General features: G+C 42.2%; 1 protein-coding gene across 2 annotated transcripts in view; it reads left to right on the top strand.

Annotated features, from left to right (window-relative positions):
* Window positions 1-24,127, top strand: part of CLUAP1 (clusterin associated protein 1) — a 58,444-nt gene that overhangs the window by 12,559 nt on the left and 21,758 nt on the right. For both annotated transcript variants that reach the window (XM_081888033.1, XM_081888034.1), the window contains exons 5-8: window positions 719-814; window positions 11,995-12,078; window positions 15,669-15,802; window positions 18,151-18,292. In XM_081888033.1, coding sequence (XP_081744159.1) covers window positions 719-814; window positions 11,995-12,078; window positions 15,669-15,802; window positions 18,151-18,292 — 456 coding nt within the window. The remainder of the gene's footprint in view (window positions 1-718; window positions 815-11,994; window positions 12,079-15,668; window positions 15,803-18,150; window positions 18,293-24,127) is intronic.

The following is a 24,127-nucleotide window of genomic DNA, read 5'->3' as shown; positions in this document are numbered from 1 at the left end:
AAAATGACTCTTTTGTATGGAAGCTGCAGCTCATTAATTTAAGATGACCTCCTCCTACTCAGGAAATGTTCTTTTTTTGGCAATGTAAAAAATTCATTTACGGGTATGATTTCATTTACTTGTTTAAAAGTATCTTTAGGCTGGAATACACATTTCAGATTGTTCACACTTATTTAAAAGTGTGCTTAAACTAACTGCTTCTTTTTTAAAGGAAAGGTATCCATGGGAGGGCCTAATGCAAAATGTGCTCCCGATGCAGATTTCAGTTCCACATCAGTTTGTAGCTGAACATCACAGCCACCCCCCACCCCCGGTTGCTATTTGTTCACAGAGATGTTGTTCACGGCAAACAGCAGAGAGAAAATTGGAGGATTGTTGATGGGGAACAGTCAGGTCTCCAATCTGGATTGGGGTCTCACATGACTGCTCTTTTTTCTGAATAAAAGTGGACAACTTGATGATGATGATGATGATATTGTATACCACCCTATACCCTTAGGTCTAAATAACATGATATGCAGCTTGTCCCTTTAAAGCATGATTTGTTTCCACCATAGCTGGTATAGATATGATCTCTTCTTTTTATATGTTTTGAGACATGCCCTTCCAGTTGCAGAACTGACCAGATATGGTGGTTTCACTAGAAATATCCTTATCTTCCCCCCACCCCTGGAATTTTCATGAAGGTAAAACTCTTCTTTTTCTGATGTTTATCTAGATCAGCGATTTGAAGACGGCCAGGCAGCTTGCTTCAGAAATCACTTCCAAAGGAGCATCTCTCTTTGATTTACTGGGCAAAGAAGTAGAGCTGAGGGTGAGTTGGTAAAAAGAACTTGCAAGCTCTGGGGAAAAAACAATAGAATTCTTCAGCTATCATACTTGAAGTAATCCATCTTTGTGCTGTAACATTTCTAGAATCCTGAAACCCAAAATTGGGTTATTTCAAATCAACCAGTTGTGGATTTCAGCTCTCCTTTAGTTGTCAGTTCCTGGTCATGATAACAGTTCTCCTCTGCTTATTTTCTCACTCAGTTTTCTATCCCTTCTCAGATTTCTTCCTGTTCTCCTCCCTGCTTTCCATCTCAGGAATTGCTTCTTCCAGTCCTTTTCATCCACCTTTGCTCTTTTCTTTTGGCCAATTGTCTCCTCTTTCTCTAGACCTGTTTGATCCACGCATAAAGACAAGTGCCATTAAAGGAGGTGCTCTAAACTTAAGGTTCTGTGTAGTGTTAGTCCTACTTAGCATAGGTCCATTCAAATTCATGAGTAACTGTTAATTTCAGTGGGTCTACTCTGAGTAAAAGCTAATTTGATGCAACTCTTAGAGAAGATGGATCAGACGGAGCAATTTAGTCTTTGGCATCTAGAGGCTTGTCTGCCTGGCTAGACCCACTGGAACATTAGGATAGCTTAGCCAGCAACTGCACACATAGGGAATACTCTCCTGTTTTCTATGTCAGAGTGTTCTCTGTGAGTAGCAGTTTCCTCGTTGTGCACACAGAATATTCTTTGACATAGGGCAAGGCACAAGGCAGCCCTGGGATGTGCAAGGCTCTATGTGTAGAACTTTGGGATTGCGGCAATTTAATTATTTTTAACACTTAAGGCAGTAGGCTGGTGTCTTTGTGACAGGTGACAGCTATAATAGTAGTAATAATAATAATAATAATAATAATAATAATAATAATAATAATAATAATTTATTACAGTATTTATACCCTGCCCATCTGGCTGGGTTTCCCCAGCCACTCTGGGTGGCTCCCAGCAGAATATATAAAAAAGCAACAAAACATCAAACATTATAAACTTCCCTAAACAGGGCTGCCTTCAGATGTCTTCTAAAAGTCAGTTAGTTGTTTATTTCCTTGACATTTGATGGGAGGGTGTTCTACAGGGTGGGCGCCACTACTGAGAAGACCCTCTGCCTGATTCCCTGTAGCTTCACTTCTCTCAGTGAGCAGAATGATGGGGGTGGAGATGCTCCTTGAGGTATACTGGGCCGAGGCCATTTAGGGCTTTAAAAGTCAGCACCAATACTTCGAATTGTGCTCCGAAACACACTGCTTGTTTCCTGATCCAGCCTTGTAAAGGCTTCTGTTTTGCAGTATTCTGGTCAAATAATTTTGATCTTTCAGGCAAGAGGGGGGCAAATTTTCAGCCAAGCAGGGCAGATCTTTATTTCCCCCCTTCCAATCATCTGACATTATAATGATGCGCAAGCAGTTCCGTCTTGCTTGCTGCGGGGTTCAGGTACACCAGCGAGGTCAATGCTCATACACCCAAACTAAGCAGGATTGAACAGCTGTTGCATGGTTCAATCCTACTTTCCATCTGTGGGATTCAGCTGTTTCTCTACTTGCCCTGCACCTGAAGTCGTGTATGAGGTGTGAGGCAGGTGGGCATAGTTTGGTGAAAACATCGTTGTGGGCCACACAGGGAGGCCTGGTGGTCCAAATTTGGCCTGGGGCTTCCCCATCCCTTTTTTTTTAGAGATTTAGCAGGCTTGGTCAGTGCTGTATTGAGCTGTCCCTCAAAGGCAGTGCTCTAATGCATACATAATGCATACATAATGTTAAGCCAAAAATAGTTATCAGACTGAACTTGCCATATCCTGTCTCGGGAGAAATGACTCTGCCTCATTAGAGTTGGTATGACATTGTTAGTGTAAGGTACAAAGCCTTTGCAAAAGACCAGTTGAGTGAAAAACCTTCAAGAAAGTAACAAGTAGCGCTTTCCGGTATCCTTCCTAATGATATGTGTCTGGTTTTTTTGTTCTGAGCAATTAATTAAAACTGTGAAATGCAATTCCAGCCCAAGGCTGGATAGTTAAGCTGAACTCTCTCTGCTCTCTCTGGGATCTGGGCCCATGGCATGTTCTGAAATACATTAGCGTTAGTCTCTTATTGAAACAGTGTATTGATATCCATTTTTGCTGCTGGGAAGCTGAACTTTATGGTAATTATACTGGCCAAATTGAAGCCATTAATTATGGGTGAACTTAATATTTACAAATCCTCCCTTGATATAAATATCAAGGGCTTCTGCAGTGCACCCTCCCTCCCCAGAATCTTTGTCTTTCCTTTATTTCCTATATCTGATTTTAATCCTACCCTTCCTCCTCTAGGGAACTCAAGGTTACATGTAGTTTGCCTGTGCTTTGCTTATATGCCACTCACACCGTAGTGTAAGGAAATGTTGGGGGTCTACTTTGATATGTTTGCTAAATCTTAATAGCTAGGTTTTATGGGCAATAAATTACATTTATATATTTGAAATATTTCATCAAAACAGATTCCAGATCAATATACAACAATAAAGATTGAGGTGGGAAATTTTGTGTTTTATCTATGGATGTATTTGTATATATGTGTTGTTTTTAAAACTGATGCCAGGAAACCCTGTAACCAATAATTAGAAATTGCTGATAGTAAATACTTTATCACAGTTGCTTCCTTCCCTTCCTCAAAGGACTGTTTATGTGACATTTCCCTATTTTGTTAGCATGCTAGCCCTATGAAGCAGATGAGTGTGTGTCAGGCCTGAGGTCACCCCAAAAAATTCATGGTAGAATAGGGTTTTGTATCCAGATTTCCCCATTCAGATACAAACCTTTTGCCAACAACATCACATAGATTACCCTTTTTTGAGCTGTCAAAGTGTGTTTCATATGTTGCCTCAGTAATTCTTACAACCAACCCTGTAAAGTAGGTCTGTACGATTAACTCCTTATTACTGATAGAAATGTTGGCAGGCAAGGGTGGGGAACATATATTGAAAGTTCTCATATAACATATTTGTATACTTTTGCTAAAGAAAGTTAGGTGTAAGAATTGCTCTCTTAAAAACTCAACTTGGTATCTCTCTGACCTTACTATAACAAAAGGCGCTTGGGTTTGTCATTATGAGATGCTTCTTTGAGTTTTAAATCTGTCTGTCTCTTTTCCATTATTTTTCCATTGTACAGGTTGAAGGTGTTCTTTTTCTTCTTAAGGATTATAGATTGCATACTTTAGACTTGCTATATTAGTTGAGAGCTGAAATGAAATTTCTTTTCCCATCATTGCAAGGCAGGTGTAAATGAGCCCTTTCAGTTAGGGGTCGAAATAGCTGTTATATAGAAAAAACACTTCTTACCATTTGAGCAATTTTGAAGTGGTGGAAAGATGCCAATTATAGACCACTGGAAGAGCATCTTATAATACCCAACCTAGCAGGTGGGAGACAAGCTCCAGTGCTTACCTTCATTTGTGGGTGCTGTCAGTGCATTGAAGTTCCTCTGGTGTGCATTGGATCTGTCAGAGGATGGTTCGAGGGAAAGGATCCAGGTCATTTAGAATAAGTACATTGCAACATTTCCCCCCATGTTAAAAGTGCTGAGATTTCATGAACACTGTTGATTTGCACGAAGTTTTAAAAACCCAGTATTTTCCTACTTCACTAAGAAGAGTCTTCTGGATCAGGCCAAAGTTCCATCTAGTCCAGCATCCTATTCTTACAACGGCCAACCAAATACCTATGGGAAGCCAGCAGGCAGGACCAAAGTGCAACAGTGCTTTTCCCACTTGTGATTCCCAGAAACTGGCATTCAAAGTTATGCTGCCTCCAGTAGAGAACAAAGTACATTGCCATTGGTAGTCTAATCATTATCTAATCCTTTTTAAAGCCATGCAAGTTGCTAGCTATCTCTAAATTTTGGGGGAGCAAGTTCCATAGTTTTAACAGTGCACTTTTGCCTGTCCTGAATTTTCCAACATTCAGCTTCACTGGATGGCTTCCATCTAGTATTATGAAAGAAGTAGAAAAACTTTCCACCCATAATCTTATACGCCTCTATCATGTCCCTTACCCATCTTTTGTTCTAAATTAAAGAGCTCCAAATGTTGTAACATTTCCTCATAGGGAAGTTGTGCCAACCCCTTGATCATTTTGGTTGCCCTGTTTTGAACAGCTTCCATCTCTGTGATATCCTTTTTGAAATGAGGTGGTCAGACCTGTACACCTGTAGGATTTGTTCTGAACTGATTGATTGAAGCGTTGAGCAAAGACTCAGGTCCTTTGGGGGCCAGTATCCTATAGCTCCCCCTCCCTGCTTTGGAAGTGTGTGTTTAAATGTCTCCAGCTCAGCTGGTTGTCTTCCACAGCTCTTCTTGGCGCTCTCCCATCTGTCAAGTCATAGATGGGTAAGCGGGAGCCTGTCAAGAAATGGCCTTGCTTTGACATGGTAAGATCTTACGCTCAGCAGGCATAAAAAAAAATTCCCAAAACATCTTCTATAGTGGAATGACCTTTTAAAAAAACATGAAAAACATGCTTGACTACATCTTCTTTGAACATCTTAATTAATGAGACTGAATTTTACAATATATCAGAAAAGGTATTGGGAAAGCTCCTTTTGTTCCTGAAACAATTTCACAAGCGCATGGACCACTTCACACATTGCATTCATTGGAGTATCCTTACAAGATCTTAGGTACATACATGCAAAGTGGGGATGTGGTCCCATCTTGGATGTTGTACAGTGGTACCTCAGGTTACATACGCTTTAGGTTACATACACTTCAGGTTACAGACTCCGCTAACCCAGAAATAGTGCTTCAGGTTCAGAACTTTGCTTCAGGATGAGAACAGAAATCGTGCTCCGGCGGCACGGCGGCAGCAGGAGGCTTCAGATTAAGTACAGTTTCAGGTTAAGAATGGACTTCTGGAACAAATTAAGTACTTAACCCGAGGTGCCACTGTACAGTGTTAGGATGGAGCTATAGACAGCTATTAAGAGGGAAGCCAGGAAGAGTTGTGCCAAGATAGTCTGACACCAAGCCAGGAAAATTTGGCTTATCCCCATTCCATGAAGATACTCCAAGTTGCACTTCTATTATGTAGGATAAGCACACACGTCTTGGTATGTTATTTTCTCTAACATACACATTTTATAGCACATACACAGACACCCCCAGTATATGCATTTTACTTGGCTGAAAAGCTGCATTGCAATATATAGAGAAGTGCAATTTTTGAAGGAAAACTGTGTTTTGGTTCTCATATTGTTTTGGAAAGTGCAAATTAGATTTTGCCTTTAGATGCAAACTGAAATGAATTTCTTCCTCATCCCCACTCATCACTGAGTGACCATAAAATGGAAGATGACCGCTGCTGAAAGCAAATATATCTGCATCTCTAGCAATTTATCAAGGAGCAGAGAAACTGGATGTCTTATGCAACATCCTATTGTACTCTCGATTTGAGCTTTCTCCCCACCTTTTTTTTTTTTTGGTTATAGAAAAGAAAAAATGTGAAATGACCCCTGTGCTTCACTTACAAAGGACGTCTGTAGTTATTCATTCTCTTGCTGTATGTCCATTCTTTCTGCAACAGCACAGACACTCCCAAACTGAGCTGCTCACTGCTGCTGTTTCTTTATCTTTGTCCAAAACTAAATCCGCAAGAAGCTCTTGGGTGTGTTTTCCAAATCGGAAAGCCCCAAATTAGATGAGGAGGACAACAGTGAACTACTTTGGTGTTAGTACTTTATGCAAGATGTGGCCTTTGCTTCTGTAGGGTGTCAGGGGTGGATGGAGTTCATGACATGTTTAGGTCAGGGATCTCTCAGGTCTTTTTTTTTTTAATCATGATGTTTTTACTTTTGAAAGGGGTGGTTTTCACATTAGTTTTATGGGCAGCAAAAATGAAAAGGGTGGAAAAAAGTTATAGTCCCTCCAAGGAGGGGAAGATGATGAAAAACCCTTTAGCTTTCTGATTTGAAGACAAGGGTTAGGGGTGTTTTGTTTCTTTAGTATGCAGTGGACTAAAAATGTGAAGTTGAAAAACATGGTTTGCAGCTGGAAAGCTAATAACATGCATTCTGAACAGTGGGGTGAAATTAGACACGTTAAGTGTATGTGTTTATTAAGCGCATAAATGACAGGCAATGTCAGGGATAGCATGTACATCAGGGGTCAGCAATTTTTTTTAGCAGTGGGCCAGTCCACTGTCCCTCAGACCTTGTGGCAGGCCAGAGAAGGGGCACTGGAGGGGGGCAGCTGGAAGAAGAGGCGAGTCCTCCGCAGCCCCCAGCCCCAGCCACTGTGCTTACCTTCCCAGGAGCTGCCACAGCACCACCACCGCCACTGCTGCTGCTGCTTCTCATGGGTGGGCAGAGCGAGCTCGTCTGCTGCACTCTCTGGCCCACAGGAGCATCAGGGCGGCAATGGGAGGAAGAGGCCGAGTGGCAACGGAAGAAGAGGCCAAGCATTGGCGGCTTTGCCGGTGACGGGAAGAAGAGGCCGAGCACTCAAACGCCGCACCTGTTTTACCTCAGCGCAGCACAGGGATGTCTCTGCGAATCAAACACCGCTGAGGTAAACCAGGTGCGGCGTTTGAGTGGCAGAGCCGCCGGCTGCTCAGCCTCTTCCTCCCGTCGCCATCGCCGGGAGTCTCTGCTTCACGGCACAGGCCAGATTTAGGCCCAGGGGCCGTAGTTTGCCAACACCTGATGTGCACAAATTAGACAAGGGTAGAATGATTTCAGTTTGCACACTTAAGACAAACTGCCCCAACCATACTAAAACATCATACTTCTTTTGAGACAAGGACCTCATCTTCCTAATCTCTAGGCAGATAATGCTTCATCACATCCTTGTAAATACAGCAATCTTGCAACTTACGTGCTTTATGTTGCAGGCTTACTATACTCTTAAAGTGCTCCTTTTTCTTTCTCCTCCTCCTCCCCCCCCCTTCTTCTTCTTCTTCTTCTTGGCATCTGATAGTTTCTGAACTGAGAGAGAGTCAGAAATGAATCATTATTTATATAGTAGATAATAGCTGCTTGCTCCTATGCAGAAACCACCACTGACACAGGGTGAAAAGCAAGGAGAAAGCATGCTTGAGACTGCCATTTCTAATCACAGGACCTAAAGCTATGTTCCTTCCACTGTTCTCCTCGGCCAAGATGTAAAAAGAGATAAATCGGCTTAATTTTTGAATCTTTTCCCTTCAACTTTTGGGGGACTTCTTTTCTGTTGTATCCTTCCTTTGCTTGCAGTGTGATTCAACACTGGCAGTATTAATAACACCTGCTAATAGCATCTCTGTGGGATTGTGTACATGTTAATTGTTTTAAAATGATTTTCCTCCTTTGCTCATCAACGTTAATTTTACACTCTGCTCCCCTGATTTCTAATTAGCAGTTGTTTCACAACATCATGGTCCTAGTAAACAGTAAGCAACAATTTTTTGCAAGTACTTCCTTTCTGTTAATCAATTTAATATTCATAAGATATATCTTTCAATTATAATATTCATAATTGTTCCCATCTCATAGCTGTTCTCCAGTTGTCATTCTCCCTTGTGTCTGATCTTGCAAGTCAGACCATATGTTCTTAAACTCCCCACACCAACTTTCTTCTTTAGGATGTTAAACTACAAAAAGAAAGCTATGGTGTACTGTAAGACAAATCCAATGCACATTTTTGCAGAAGTAAATTTTCATTCAGCAGAGGTTATTCCCAGGTAGGTTTGTGCATAGGACAACAGCTTTACAGCCTGTTCTTTTGCAGGCTTTCTCAAAAGTAAATCCTATCCCTTTGGTGCCACTTACTTTTAAGTTTGTATATATAGCATTGCAGCCTTAGATTCTGCTAGTATCCACAACTGCTGCATGAAGGGAGGCTGAGTTTTAAACATATTTTCTTAAATGTTATTCACTTATGTCTTAAACTCATCAAGTTTTGATTTACGATCATATTTCTAGGGTAGCTTCATTGTACTGTCGTTTCTGTAATCTCCACAGAGGGTTCCTTCAAGACTTAATCACTACTATTTCCCCCCTTGATCTGACTGCCTGTGTGCATTTCATGCTGAGAAAGATGTTCTCATTGTCCTGTGCTCCCTTGGTAATGCTCAAGGGATATAGAACATTCCATATTTTAAAAGGGCATTCTGTCCACTTGTGGGCTGCTTAGCCCAATCAAAATGCAGAGACTGTAATCTCAGGCTAGTTATACTGGAATAGCATGTCCTGGCTGTAGCGATAAGTATTCCATCTCTTGCTGTCTTGGACTAAATGTGTCCATTCACATGCCATTTTCTTTTTCTCTGTGAAACTGTGAACACTTGCCAAGGGAAAACAGCTTTGTTTACGCTGTCACTTCCCAGTCGCCTCCAAGGTGGCTTGCAACTAGGAATGAGGTTAAATTCCATTCAGTTTGCATCTAAAGGTGAACGTATTAAAATGTACACTTCCCAAAACAATACAAGAACCGAAACGTAGTCATTCTTTGCACTTCTCCAAATATCGCAATGCAGTTCTCCAGCCAAGTAATGTGTACAAAAATACATATACTCGGAGTAAAGTGTGCATGAGTCTATGTATCTATTTGTGAAAATAACATACAAAAGTGCACTATATTAGGGGAAATTGCTTTAGAAAAACATGTATATTAGGGAAAATGCATACAAAAAGGTGTCTATTGAGAGAAAATCACCCAAAAATTCTGATGAACACAACACATACACATCAAGCTGCCTTATCCCAGACAAAATCACTGTTTCACTTTGTGCGGTATTGTCCACATTGACTGGCCATGATTCTTCCCAGCCTTATGCAGAGGTACCAGTTAATGGAACCTGGGACTTTTTGCATGGAAAGCCTGTGTTCTGCTGCTGAGCTGTGGACACATCCAAAAAAACACTATGGTTCCTTGATAGTCATTCAATGAACATAGGAAATTATATTGTCAGACACATTGGCACATCTAGCTCAGTACTACCGAGACAGACTTTCAGTGGGTCTCCAGAGTTTCAGACATCAGATGGAATAGCTCAGTTGGTAGAACATGAGACTCTTAATCTCAGAGTTGTGGGTTCGAACCCCACATTTGGCAAAAGATTCCTGAATTACAGGAGGTTGGACTAGATGACCCTTGTGGTCCCTTCCAACTCTACAATTGATTCCTCCCATGCCCTATCTGGAAATGATAGGGATTGAACCTGGGACCTTTTGTATGCAAAGCATGTGATCTTATCCCTGAGCTTAAGCCACCCTACCACAGTGGCTATCTGTTGTTTTGTGCATCTGGGGAAAAGTTTTAAAATTGCACTCCATGTTGTGTATTAAAAGTGCAATATGCATTATTTAATAATAGTTCCTGTGTCTGCTTGAAATGCCAGTTTGTCTGAAACTTGCCACCTCTTCGCATTGTAATATGAACTGCACTTATAAATACTTTTGTGTTGTTTCAAGGAGTTTTGCAAGACAACCTGATGTAGGAAAAGTCCTGTTGTTTGTAAATGCAGAGCTGTTATCTGCTTCTTCCTTCTCCCTGCTGGCCACAAAATAGATTTCTCTCCCTGCGTTCAGCACATTTCCTTCTTGTGTGCTGGTAGTTCTTTCTAAGAATCCTTGGGTATTTTACGTGAAATGATTGAGTACATTAGTGCAGACTCCTGGCGGCGGGGGTGGGGAATCCTGCATTTCCTGTCATTGCAGTCTACATTTCTTCCTTGGCCAAATCACTTGCTGAAATTGAATGAGGCACTGAGGCTTTTGGATGCCATATGTGCAACCAAGTTTGACCGCTTGTGATGAGTAATGGGCTGTAGTCATTGCTTTGACAAATAGCAAAGAAAAGTTGGCTTTGAAGTTTAGACCTGCCAGAGTTGGAGGAGAGCTGCTCCTCAGGACACAAGGTTTAGACTTGAGTACATTCAAGATCTAGCAGCTAGAGGTTGCAACTTTAATAGCTTAAAGATGCGCCTGATTTAATTGGAAGCATTTTTGAATATATATAATTGTTTTAATACAAATACTTATAAAAGCTGCAGAAGGGAATGAGAGACACTGACTGGCCTGAGGACACCTAGTGAGCTTCACAGTTGGTCTTCTATGTCCTCATCTGACACTCCAACCACTGTACCACCACCAGGTCTCTTCTAAGATGCTGCTTGCTCAGGCCAGTGTGGCATCTTCTGGGGGGGAAAGTACATGTTAGGCTTCAGTAGTCTTGCTTTTACACCTATCCAAATTTAGTTGAAGGATTAGTCAGCTAGAACTTCATCAATTCAATTATTTAATCAGATTGTAGCCATATTAAAGAATATAAAAGGAAAGCCCTGCTGGACCAGAATAAAGGTCCATCTAGTCTAGCATCCCCTTTTCCACAGTGATTAATCAAAAGCCTCTAGGAACTCTCAAGCAGGGAATGAAGGCAACATTCCTTCCCTGCTATTGCCTCTTATCTGTTGGTATTCAAAGGTGAATTGCCCCTGGATTGTGAAGTTCTGTTTTAGCTATCCTGGCCAAAATAGACCTCTCTCCTCCATGACGCTTCAGGTTGCGTTTTTTTGGGTTACGGATGTGCTGAAACCTGGAAGTACTGGAACAGAGAAGTACTAAATCGCACTTTGTGCATGCGCAGAAGCGCCGGATTGCAACCCGCACATGCGGTGCTGCAGGTTGCAAAAGCTGTGGGCTGCGAACGTGCTTCCCACACAGGTCACATTCGCAACCCGAGCGTCCACTGTACCAAGAACAAACTTAGTTGGTCTCTAAGGTGCTACTGGACAATTTATATATATATATATTTTCCGACTTCGTCAGACCAACACGGCTACCTACCTGAATCTATTAAAAAGGAGTTAATGATAAGAAGACTACTGATCTACAGGCTGTTGTCTGGGGAGGGAAGGGAGCTAAGAGGAGCTCTCAGCATCCAGTCAACATTTTGTCATAAATACCCTTAATTTTAATGAAACTTGCTGCTTAGTTGGCATCTTTAATGGCTGCCAAGTCAGAAAACATTTTAACACTGGACCTTTGTTAACCTTCTTAATGGGCTCCAGTTCTGTGAAGGCCTTTAAGCTGTTGGTGCATAAATATTAGACTACACTCCATTTGTTATGCAAATCACTTTGCCAAAGCGGTTCAGCTGCCTGCCATTCAATGAATATTAATGAGAGACTCAAACCTGGAACTATTTCTTGTGGGTTTTTGTCTTTCAGGAAATAAGAACAGAAGCAATTGCCAGACCTCTGGAGATAAATGAGACTGAAAAAGTGATGAGAGTTGCCATCAAAGACATTTTGGTAAGGAAGGTGGTCTTTTTAAAAAAATGTTTTATTCTGTGGCTTTATTTTGAATCGGTTATCTTGTTCAATACTATCTTACTCAGTTTTCATGTTCTTTTTTTATTCCTAAAACCTCTTTAGATTCTGTGTGCCACAGATCAGAACCTATGGCAAATGTGTGGCTTGGAGGGTGTTTTGGAGCAGGGAAGGAGTGCATCAGCCTTTCCATACCTGCTTCTTTCAGTTCATCCTTCCTTCCCACAGTTTCCCATTTAAAATCTGCTAGAGTCTGTTACATGCGTTTTATGTAATGTGTGGTTAGGTAAAGGTAAAGGGACCCCTGACCATTAGGTCCAGTCGCAGATGACTCTGGGGTTGCAGTGCTCATCTTGCTTTATTGGCCGAGGGAGCCAGCATACAGTTTCTGGGTCATGTGGCCAGCATGACTAAGCCGCTTCTGGCGAACTGGAGCAGCACACAGAAACGCTGTTTACCTTCCCGCCGGAAATACTTGCACTTTGATGTGCTTTCAAACTGCTAGGTTGGCAGGAACAGGGACCAAGCAACGGGAGCTTACACCGTCGCAGGGATTTGAACCGCCGACCTTCTGATCGGCAAGTCCTAGGCTTTGGTTTAACCCACAGCGCCACCCACATCCCACGTGTGGTTAGCCCCCAGTAATCTTTGCAACATCCCTGTGAAAATAGGTTAGCATATTCTTCTACCCATATTTTACAGGTGTTGACCTTTGGCTGAATGACAATAGCTTGCCTAAAGGCACCTAGTGGACTATACATGTATAACTAGGAAGAGAGGCCCTGTTTCATGACTATAACTTGAAATATATTTTAATAAAAATTTGATATGTACATCAGAAGAGCCCTGCTGGATCAGGCCAGTGACCCACCTAGTCCAGCATCCAGTTCTCATAGTGGTCCACTAAGTGCCTGTGGGAAACCTGCAAATTGGACCTGAGCAGAACTGCACTGCTCTCGCTCTCTCTCTCTGTTCTCCCACCCCACACCCACTCCGCCATAAAGCACAGTTTCAAGAAACCACTCTGGCCCCATTTTTCAGAGTTCCCTGGGAAGAGGGATTGGCTGTTAAACCACTCTGCTTTAATTATAGCTCTGTGCAGACAATGGGGTCTCCAAACAACTCTCAGCACTCTTAACAACTACAGTCCTTAGGATTCTTTAGGAGAAGTCGTAACTGCTTGAAGTAATATGATACTGCTTCAAATGCGTAGTGCAGATGGGGCCCTGCTTTCATAGCTGCCTGAACTAGTGAGTCCAATCAATAGTAGCCATCTGCTAGAGCAATCCCAATTGGTGCTTAAATGTCAAAATATTCCTTCTTTGCCAATTAATAATTCTGAAAGAGCAAGGTTTTCAAGGTCATCAGTACTTTGATTCTGTGCAGCACATTTTTGTATTTCCTTTCTCCCCTTCCCTCCCTGTTTTCTTGATTTCCTTTCATCCTTTTGATTACATTTGGGTTTGTGTGGGAGAGAAATGGCTATAAGTGAGGCTTTTTAACAAGGCCCAAGCGGTCTGCATGTTCCCTTACACGCAGTACTCCTGAATGAAGATTTATCCTAAGCAGCTATAAACATTGGCAGAGGATTAAAACCTGCAAACAGTTGTTCCTTTGCTTTTGTATTTGCAGACAGCACTCCCCAGAGCTGATCTTTCCTATTTTCCTTCTCAGGTGTCCACCAGGGAGCTCTTGCTTCTTTGTATGTTTGGTAGAAAGCACATTATTAATCTGATAACAGGGTTGCACTTGGACAATGATGTCAATTTAATGTAAAAGTAATTATAAAATTTCCTTAAGCATTTTTGTTGATAGTACTGGGGTACAACTATGCAGCGGTGAGATCAGGCTTCCTACAGCTCCTTGGTTAAACAAAAATAAAGCTGAATGGTTAGTACTGCTGTGTTTTAGCAGCTGCATCAGTATAAAGTAGCCTGTGCATTGTTAAAAGGGGAGTTTTTCCCATGTTGGGATCATTTAGGACCCAAGTACCTTGGATTTGTACCATCAACAATTTGCCTTGCTCACTTTAATGGGGGTCTAATTGATGCCAGTGGCCTCCACCTCAGATTAAAAATGCACGCAGAGAATCAGGAGTTTGAGACAGAACCATCAAGCCTGTTTACGGTACATAAAGCATGACTTAGTACAGATAACAGAAAGAACGGGTCTGGGTATTCTCTTTGATTATAAAAGTCCTGGCTGCACAACAGGTTTCTGAATCATGGTGTTACTAGTTTGCCAGCTTTTAGGGATGGAGCAGGGGTGAGGAACCTCCCAGATGTTGCTGGCCTCCAGCTCCCACTATCCCCAGCCAGCATAGCAAATGTGCAGGAATGATGGGGTTGTCGTCCAAAAACATCAGGAGGACCACAAGTCCCCCATCCCTAGTGCAAAGACTCCAAACCAGGTGTCAGCCTGCACTTGGAAACAGGCATCAAGAGAGTCACAAGCAGACAAGGACCCGGTACAAAACAGGTGCATGACTGGCTAACCAGACGATTCTGGGAAGCTCATAAGGAAGGGATGAAGGTTACAACCCTCCCTATTAATTGCCTCCAGCATTTGGTATTCAGAGGTGTACTGCGTCTGAACATATGAAGGTTCTGTTTTGCTAAAATGCTTAGAACCAAAGAGCTGTGGAATGTTTATTTGTGTGCAGTTCGAAGCAAGCAGAAGTGGACTCTGCCTTCCTCCTAAATGGGACTGGTCCTGCTCTGAAATATTCCACATCCAAGCCTGGCATGTTCCTTTGAATTATCCTGGCTATCACGTCTAGATTCTTAAGGCATTTGTGCGCTAGCCCAAACTTTTCTCAAAATTACTCATCCTTATCCTAGTAAGTTCTTGTCCTGTTTGTGAGTTGTAGCACGCTCTCTCTCTCTCTCTCTCTCTCACACACACACACACGCAACCCAAAAACAAAAACCCTTCAGCATGACTTGGAAAAAGTCAGAAGAGCAGATGCATAAAATTCCCCCTTCTCATGACAAGAAAAATGAGAATAAATGCATAATAAACTATGCAAACAGTTCCTGTTCTCATTGTTTATATGCATTTATAGTGGTGCAGAACGTGTGCTGCTTTGGTGTATAATTTTTGTTTATAATCGTTTTACATTTTAATCCCACCTATCCTTCAAGCATCTGCTTTGCATGCAGAAGATCCCAGGTAGGACTGGGAAGGTCCCCTGCCTCAAAACCCAGAGAGCCGCTGCCAATCAGTGTAGACGTTATTGGGCCAGAATGACCAATGGTCTGACTCAGTATAAGGTAGCTTCCTAGGTGATATGCATGTTTTTCCTCCCCCACCCCTACCTCACTTCTGTATTTCATGTTCACAACAATTCTGTGAGGTAGGTGAAGAGAGGGAGAGTAGCTGTGACTTACCCAGTGAGCTTAGTGGCTGAGTGGAGATTTGAACATGGATCTCCCTGATCCTAGTCCAGTGGTTCTTTAGCACAGACAGCCAGACAGCATCAGAAAATGTGACCAGAACAGAGCTAGTAACTAAAAATGTCATCTGGTGATTCTGCCCGCAACTGTCACTCATCTTTGCAGTATCTCTTTTAGGAGCAGGTCCAGAAAACCAAAGACATGCTGAGCAACGTGGCATCAGATGAAACCAGTTTGGAGGCCAAGATTGAAAAGAGGAAATTGGAGCTGGAAAGAAACCGCAAGCGGCTACAGACCCTTCAGAGTGTTCGGTAACTACTGGCGTACTGTTTGTCCCATGAGAAATAAATATGCAGAGTGTTAATGTGCATGCTTAATGCCTAGTGCAGTGGAGAGTGAAGAGCCTGCAATGAGCCTAAGAAACTCTCTTGTCCAAGAAGTGCTATAAGTATTGAGGCCCCAAACACACAAGCAGAGGCTCTTACTTGTAAGTAAGAAACAGATATTTATTCAGGCAAGCAGTGGAACAGGGTCAGCAGCAGACACAGGGTGCAAGAGGCACGATTCAGGAGCAACGCAGGAAGTTCAAAAGTGACAAAGATGTCTCGACAAGTTTCCATGTCCTTCCCACAAAGTTTTTAAAGAAGAGGCGTGGTGCACTCACTCTCAAGATTCTTTTGCCTTGTGAGAATGTTGGCACTGCAAACACACATTCCGTCAGAGTAGATGGGTTCTGCTACCATGTGGTTCTAGATAACAAGACTGCACCCTGCTCTTGTTCAGTCACTGCTGCCTCCTCTTTCGCTTCCTTCCCTTGGCTGAACAGATCTTTTTCCATCTTCCACTGAGGCTCTCTGTTCTAAGGGAAGGTCAGTGGGGAAAGCCAGCATCCCTGCTCTCGCATTCAAAGTGGCTGATGTTTGGGCAGAAAGAGGAGATCTACTCCAGCCCAGTTTTCCCCCATTCAGTCCTCTCCTCTGTTTCCTCCTCCTCCTCCTGCATTAGAGCCTGCCAATCCAAGGTCATTCCCAACAGCACTCTCTGCAGTAGAATTACTTGCTACCTGCTAATGTACACTCTCTAATTGCAATTATGTAATTATCCATTTTTCCAGTCATTTGACCTTTTGAAAACTGCTCAACATTTTCCTACTCTGAGCATCACTTGATAATTGTGTTTTAAAAAATGATTTGTTTTAAAAATGCACAAAAACCAAGTTGTTAAAATGAGATTGAATCTGTGACATTTGACTCTTTGTTTTTAAAAGAAACGGGTTCATATTGGAGAGGTCAGTCTGTAGTGACCATATAGCTGATTTTAGTTTTTTAAAAATTGTGATCCTGCATGGCATATCCCAGATGCATATATAAGAGTGAAAAATCATAAAGAATGGGGGAAAGGTGTTTGTTTTTGCTTGGTGCCTTTTTTTCTGGGACTTTGAGTATTTCTGTGCTTTTGTGTTTTTGACTGTGACTTCATCAAATGCAGCTGCAGACTCATGGGCTAGATATTTAAATGATAAAATGAAAGCTGGTTTCTAATGTGTTATAGTCAAGGATCTGTGGGACTTTATGCAGGCCAATAAGCCTTTCCTATCAGGCTTCTTTGAACTATGGATCATTAAAAGACAAGTGAGCCAGTTTCTCCTTTAAAAGTTTTATGCATGTTAGGATACCTCCTCTCATACCATCCTGCCTACTTCCTAAGAACAGAAGGAGAGAACCTTCTCCTTGGCCCACTTAGGATGGAATCACAGTTGGGTGAGACAAGAGAGCAGGCCTATTTAGTGGTTGTACTCAGATTCTCTCACTGTCTGCCCTCTCCTGCTTTGACCAGATTTATTAGCTTTACCATACATGCAACATCCCAGATGTTAGCTAGCCAAGAATCTACAGAAGGAAGGGTGATACTGTTCCAATTCTGCCAGATTATCATTCTGGCTGCAGTTAACAAATAAGCTGTCATTTCTAAATCATCTTCTGGTATACTGCCCTTTAGATAAGGAAATAATATTACCTTTGGATCTCTTGGGATATCATAACCTAGAAGCTTTTATTTCTGATAATACTAGATTCCAAAATATCTGGATTTTTGTATATCACCACATAATGTGGAATATGTTTGCCTCAAGTGTTTTAGATATGCAACAATCACCTGTAGTCTCTGGGTATATTTTGTTCAATCTCACTGGAGCCAAAAATCAATGAATGTATATTTTAAAAAAATTAAAGTGAAGCAAGAATTTTTTTTCCAAATCCATACTCATTTATCTTCTAGAATTATTATCACCGTACTTTGTTGCCAGTTAACTAGATATTTATGTCCAGATGGTTCAAAATCAATCAAATCTTACTTAGGACTCCCTTGACATAGTTTTCAGATGTAATTAGGACTTTAAATGTTGTTGGCTCTCTTAATGAACCATGAATCCATAATAATGGATTAACTGTATTTCTAACTTGAAAGATATTGGAAAAAGAGTAGTTGAGCATATTCTAGAATTGGTTTAACCTGATAGAATGTTCTAAATGTTCCCATAAAATATTTGGGAGCTGGGTGGGAGATAAGGTAGTGCTTGAAATCCCTCAGTTCACCACACAGCTAAAAAAACAAAACTCACAGATTCTTCCATGTTCCTTTTTTCTTGTGTCCCCACTAGCCCAGCTTTTATGGATGAATATGAGAAGATTGAGGAGGAACTGCAGAAACAATATAGCTGTTACCTGGAAAAATTCCGTAACCTTACATATCTGGAACAGCAACTGGATGACCAGCACCGAATGGAGCAGGAGAGATTTGAGGTGAAGGTTCTCAAATATTACATGAACTCCTTTAGTCTTTATTTCTACCCCCCCCCCTTCCTTCCTCCCACCCCACCTGATGGAACTGAGAGCTGCAGATGGAGCACGAGAGAAAAGATACAGAACTGCATCAGCATCTTCGTAGCTTGGACTTCGTTTTGCGCGAAAGGTGGTTGCTGCTTGTAGTTATTTAATTGCAGTGCTTCATCAGCTGGTGTCTTGAGCAGCAACCTCTAGAAACAAAGGGCTAAAAACTGGCGCTGCTCTCCCAAATTATCTGGTCCCTTTTAACTTCGCATTTCAGCTGGTTGACTAAAATCCCTTATTTTGGGGGCTGATCCCTTATTTTCAAGACTGCTGGTACCTTATTTTCAAATCTGTAAGTTGACAGCTATGGCACCAACCCAGGTTCCAGTACAAAATTTTTCTAAACTTTGAGGCTTGCTTTCTTGTTTTCTGTCACTATTTTGGGGGCTTGACCCATTTGCTTATGGTAGAATCCGACTGCTGTTACCCATCTGCCCAGGGTTGCTCTTTTTGAAAGGAGGCATACAAAGACCAAGAAAAATAAAACATAGTTATAAATAAACAAATTTAAAACTCTGGGTGAAGACGGGTGTAATTTTAAAAAGATAAGTGGGTTGTTCAGTCATGCACTGAACAGTTTCCTCCTGTCTGTGTAATTTGCATGAAAGGTATACATGGCAGTGCCTTGAATACTAGTTGAGTCATCTTGCTTCCTTGCTTCAGATGGTCTGCCCAGTATGGTCTGCCACATGTATTTTGATTGACTTGTCTGTCATTTATTAATTTTATTTTAATAATAACTTCAAACATTGGTTTTAAAATTTCAGAAATGCTCAGGGGACACAAGTGTGTGTGGTTATAATGGGTTGATGACTTTGTATGCATGAGCCAATAGGCACTGTTCACAGGTAGCTCTTCCCCATTTAGGGCCTGCAACATTGAAAACCTGCCCATTGACAGGTGTTGTTGTTTTTAAGTAGTGTGTCATAACAAAAGAAGAACCATGGACTTAAAAAATCCTCGCCTGTCTCACCCCACTTTCTGAACCACTGCAGATTTATGATTTAGTGCTGTACACAATGGGAGATCAAGGCACAGTTCTAAAAGGGCTGTTTCTCTCTTCCTTTCCTCTTCTTCCTGACTGTCCTTTCATCATGTTTGCCAGGACAATTTGGTGCCAGATAAGCCCTGCCCCTTTGGAATATGTGCCGCTTGCTGGGAGTCAAAGAAAAATAGGACTTGAAATCATAAATAATTGAATTCCAATATTTGCAACACCCATTCATCTAAACAATCAGATGGCTCATTGATCTTTGTATACTGACTTGCCTTCGTTCCAGTTAATATGTCTTTTGCAATTATTGTGCAGAGGAAATGGTATGCTTTGTGCCGCCTTTTCCAGAATTTCACTCAACAGCATGCTAAGACAATGGCAATGACTGTGTGGTTAGGTTAATCTGCTTCCCTGGGTTCTTTGGGTATTGAGGAATGAGCTGGTGGACAAATGAATATTTATCAAGTGAAACTGTGTTCCAGCCTAAAGAGCATCATTGAGTAATTGGCCTGTAATCTCTGGAACACTTGGCAGATGCAGCGGCTTGTGTTCTCTGCTGTTGTTTTACAACTAATGACATCGGGTAGGTTGCGTTTCATAATTGGAAAAGTGATTTAAAGGCTGAAGAAAGGTTTTCACATTTTAATTAGTGCAGCACTGTGGATGCCATGATGCAGTCTCTTAAAACTACCCCCTCTTCCCTACATCCCCAAAAGACAGAAGGCCTACAAGTCTATGTAATATAGCAGATCTTTGTCCTCAAGATTCCTGCTCTTATACAAGCACTAGCATAGTCCTTGGAGGGAAATATGCATGTCTATCCATGTTGTTGTTAAGAAAAACAAGAATAAAAACAACCTAAAATACAACAAAGGACGCGGCTGGCACTGTGGTCTAAACCACTGAGCCTCTTGGGCTTGCCGATCAGAAGGTTGGCGGTTCGAATCCCCGCAACAGGGTCAGCTCCCGTTGCTCAGTCCCAGCTCCTGCCAACCTAGCAGTTCGAAAGTACGCCAAAAAGTGCAAGTAGATAAATAGGTACCGCTCCTGCGGGAAGGTAAACGGCATTTCCATGCGCTGCTCTGGTTTCCGTGTTCTGTTGCACCAAAAGCGGCTTATTCATGCTGGCCACATGACCCAGAAAACTGTCTGCTGACAAACGCCAGCTCCCTCGGTCTGTAAAGCAAGATGAGTGCCGCAACCCCAGAGTTGTCTGCGACTGGACTTGGCTGTCAGGGGTCCTTTACCTTTTTACCTTTAAAATACAACAATATGCATAAAAGTGCAAATCCAACTCAGTGCCACTCCACTAAAAATATGCAGAGAATTAAACTCCAAAGGCCTGGCTGAATAAAAGCAGATAGTGAAGGAGCCCGGCGTGCCTCCCTGGGGAGAGCATTTCACAACTGGGGAGCCACTACTCTGACATCCCATTCTCTTTTCGCTACCTTCCTCACACACAGAGAGAAGGGCATCAGATGAAGAACACAGGGTAGTGCTGTGCTACCGTATCCCTTGAGTGGAAGTGGCAGCCTAGCTTGCCCAGTAGTAGTAAGCCTATCTCTAATAGCTATCTTGGGCCATGCAGCCAAAACAGAGGCAATGAAAATGAGGGTAGTATCTGCATGCTTGGGTGAAGCAAGAAGTAGGTAGAAGTACAAAAAGAAAATATCTCATGAAAACTCAAAAAAGGCAGTCTAAGGGAGACTGAGGAAGCCCAGTAGCTTCAGGATGTTGAACATCAACTGTAAAAGAAAATCGGAATAATAAGGAATGCCTTGCTTTGGAGGGAGTAAGTAGTTGGAAACCTGATTAGGAGCACTCCCTCTAGGAGAGGGAATACACTGCAACCCCCACCCCCCAGATCCCACTTGGTTCTCTGAATCTCCATTTCTGGTGGTGAGGTGGGGGCAGGACACAGGGTTTGCAAGGGGAAGGCTCTGTGGGTTTCCCATAAGCATTTGGCTGGACACTTTTGGAAACAGGCTGCTGGGCCAGAAGACCTTTTGCTCTGGTCCAGCAGGACTCTTCTTATGCTCCTGGGGACAACAGAGGCCCAGAAATGCCAGTCATCTCCCGCATTTCCCTGAAGGCCCCTGACCATCTGCGACGCATGCCGAGCGCTGCCATTCTCCTTCAAGGAGGCAGCAGGAGCTGTAATTTAAATTTCCATGTAGCGCAATCAATCCTGAAATGATTAACTCTCCTTTGTGACGCTTCTATTGAGGAGAATTCATTACAATTAAATTTTTGTGTACAAATTGTTCCTGCAGAAGCTTGGCTTGGGAAAGCTTGCGTGTGCTGCCTATTGGTATCTGAGTTACCATTCATTATGCAATCGTGACATATCTTAACTGCTGAGAAGAGTTTAAATCCCAGCTCGTCATTATGGTCTGCTAGTGAAGCATTCTGATATCGAAGCACCAGCTGGCCTGCGGTCAAGTTAGCCGAGACGGAGGAGGGGAAACAAAAACTTGTTAAGCCATGCTACACTCGCAATTATTTTTTATTGTGCTTGATTTTTGAGTGCTTTTATAAAGGTGGCCTCTTTCAGTCCTTGTTAAGGCTAACTGATGCTGTAGGTGTGAGCAGCCACCAGCACTGTCCCCTTAACACCATGTGAAGAGCTTCATTAACTACGGGCCCTGAAATTTGGGGTCCCCTCCAAACCCCTGCTTTCAGTATAAATTACAGACGTACTTCAGAAGTCAAACAGAATCCATTCGACTTCTGAAAAGTTTGTAAACCAAGGTGCAGCTTGCGATTGCGCAGGTGCGCCTTAAACAATAGCAGAATATACAAGAGTAAATTGTGATATTCCTTGCTGGTAAAATATTTTTTTATAAGGCTATGAGAGGCCCCAGCTGCTCTAGTAATTTCTTCATCTGACATAATTTGATAAACCATGTACACTGATCATGGCGTTCACACCATGGACTCATCCACATATTTACATAAAGACCATGCATGGAAACCAACACACCAAATAAGCCAATACAACAGAACTATAATATGCCAGGAGAGTAGCAAATGAGCTTTTATTGAATCATTACAATTTGTACTTTCCCTAGGTCCAGAGAGAGAAGTAAGCAAATAAATATGAGAGCAGTTGAGGCAATTTCTATTACAATATAGGCACGGTTGAGTTAATTGGAGATGTCCCAGATTGGTGGCTTTGTTTTTTGGTCATTGAAAATGGGGGACTCATTGTTTGAAGAGTACTCTGTTAATCTCTTGAGGGGCCTTTCTTTTCTTTTGCCCTATGTTGTCACTTTGTTTCTTCCTTCCTTAATCTCCCTCTCAGCCATAATTTTGAATTTCAGTCTCTTTTCTATTGATTGTGCATTGTGCTCAAGTGTGAAGATTTTGAGCTCCTGTTAGTAGGAAATTGGCATTTCCCCCTGGACATTGTGCTTATCTGCAAGCTGTTAGGACAAGATACCAGGCAGGATTAATGTCTCCTGCTCTGGAACTGCTGACATAAAGAAGGGACTGTTGAAACTTGAAGTTCCTGTTGATAGCATCATAAGGATCCTGCACGGTCAAGGACTCTTCTTGTGCCATTGTGCCCAGGACTTTAGGGAATGAAAGGCTGCAAGAAACACATAGGTTTAGAGCTGAGATGGGAACCTGTGGTCCTCCAGAAGTTGCTGTAATAAAACTCCAGCATCCCTTCTGGGATAACATGCTGGCTGGGGTTGGCAGGCATTGGAGTCCAACAATACTTGGAAGGTCACAGAGCTTCTGGCTCACCTGTCTTTCCGAATATAGCCTTGTGAAGATACCCAAGGCACACATCTTTGTTGCTGGGATTCAAGAAGCCTTTGCCCATCCCTTTTTTTCAGTTACTGTGCTCCACCTAGCTCAGGATCTCAGTTTTTTAATATTTTAACTGAAGTGTGTACCCCCTCCTTAGAATGAGCAGACATTTTGTGACTTACGTAACATGAAAGGGTGGGAGTTCCAGTTTACAACATTATTAAGAATGAGGAATATAGACGCAGTTTAGACGAAAAACGCAATGCTTTATTTAAGGGCATAAGAAGAACCCCTGCTGGGTCAGACCAAAAGGACCACCTAGGTCAGCATCCTATTCTCAAAGTGGCCAGCCAGGTGCCCAAGGGATGCTTGGAAACAGGGCAATCGGTATCAGATGCTCACTGGGTCAGCATTTTCATAATGAAACTGAAAATTCAGTGCAAAGCTGGAGAAGTGGGATTTGCTTCCCATCTTTCCCTCTTTTCTACTGCCTCGCAGGAACTACAATGAGAGATATGGTGAGATTTGTCATCACTGGGGTGGCAACGTTCTGGGACCGAAGTCAGTGGCTCACATTCCTAAACTTGAAAAAGCAAATGTTAAGGAACTGGCCACTAAGCTTAGATAGATGTATCAGATTTGTCTCAAATTCTTCTTTGCTTAAAAATAAAATACTGGAGGGTGGGGGTGGAGAAAGGCTTTTAAAATGTTGCTGTCAGGTTCTGAACCAATTCTCTTAAGGTAACACCTAGTCTTCATATTTATTTCAAACATTTTTATTTTGCTCCTCAGCTGAGAAATGCTCCCAGAGAACTAACTGAGCCCTTCAGACATACAATCTAAGAAAAAATATGATGCAATAGGAGCAGACATTAGGGAGGGAAAAGGAGAAAAAGAAACATAGACACAAACACTTAATCTTGTAATGATCACTGAAATGAAACGATTTCAAGGAGATGAGGGGGCAAATGTTGCTGTTCTTTCAGCAGAGGGCA

This window comes from Podarcis melisellensis (assembly GCF_964234715.1).
Source record: "Podarcis melisellensis genome assembly, chromosome: 14".
NCBI lineage: Eukaryota > Metazoa > Chordata > Lepidosauria > Squamata > Lacertidae > Podarcis > Podarcis melisellensis.
This window is presented reverse-complemented; position numbering and strand designations above follow the sequence as displayed.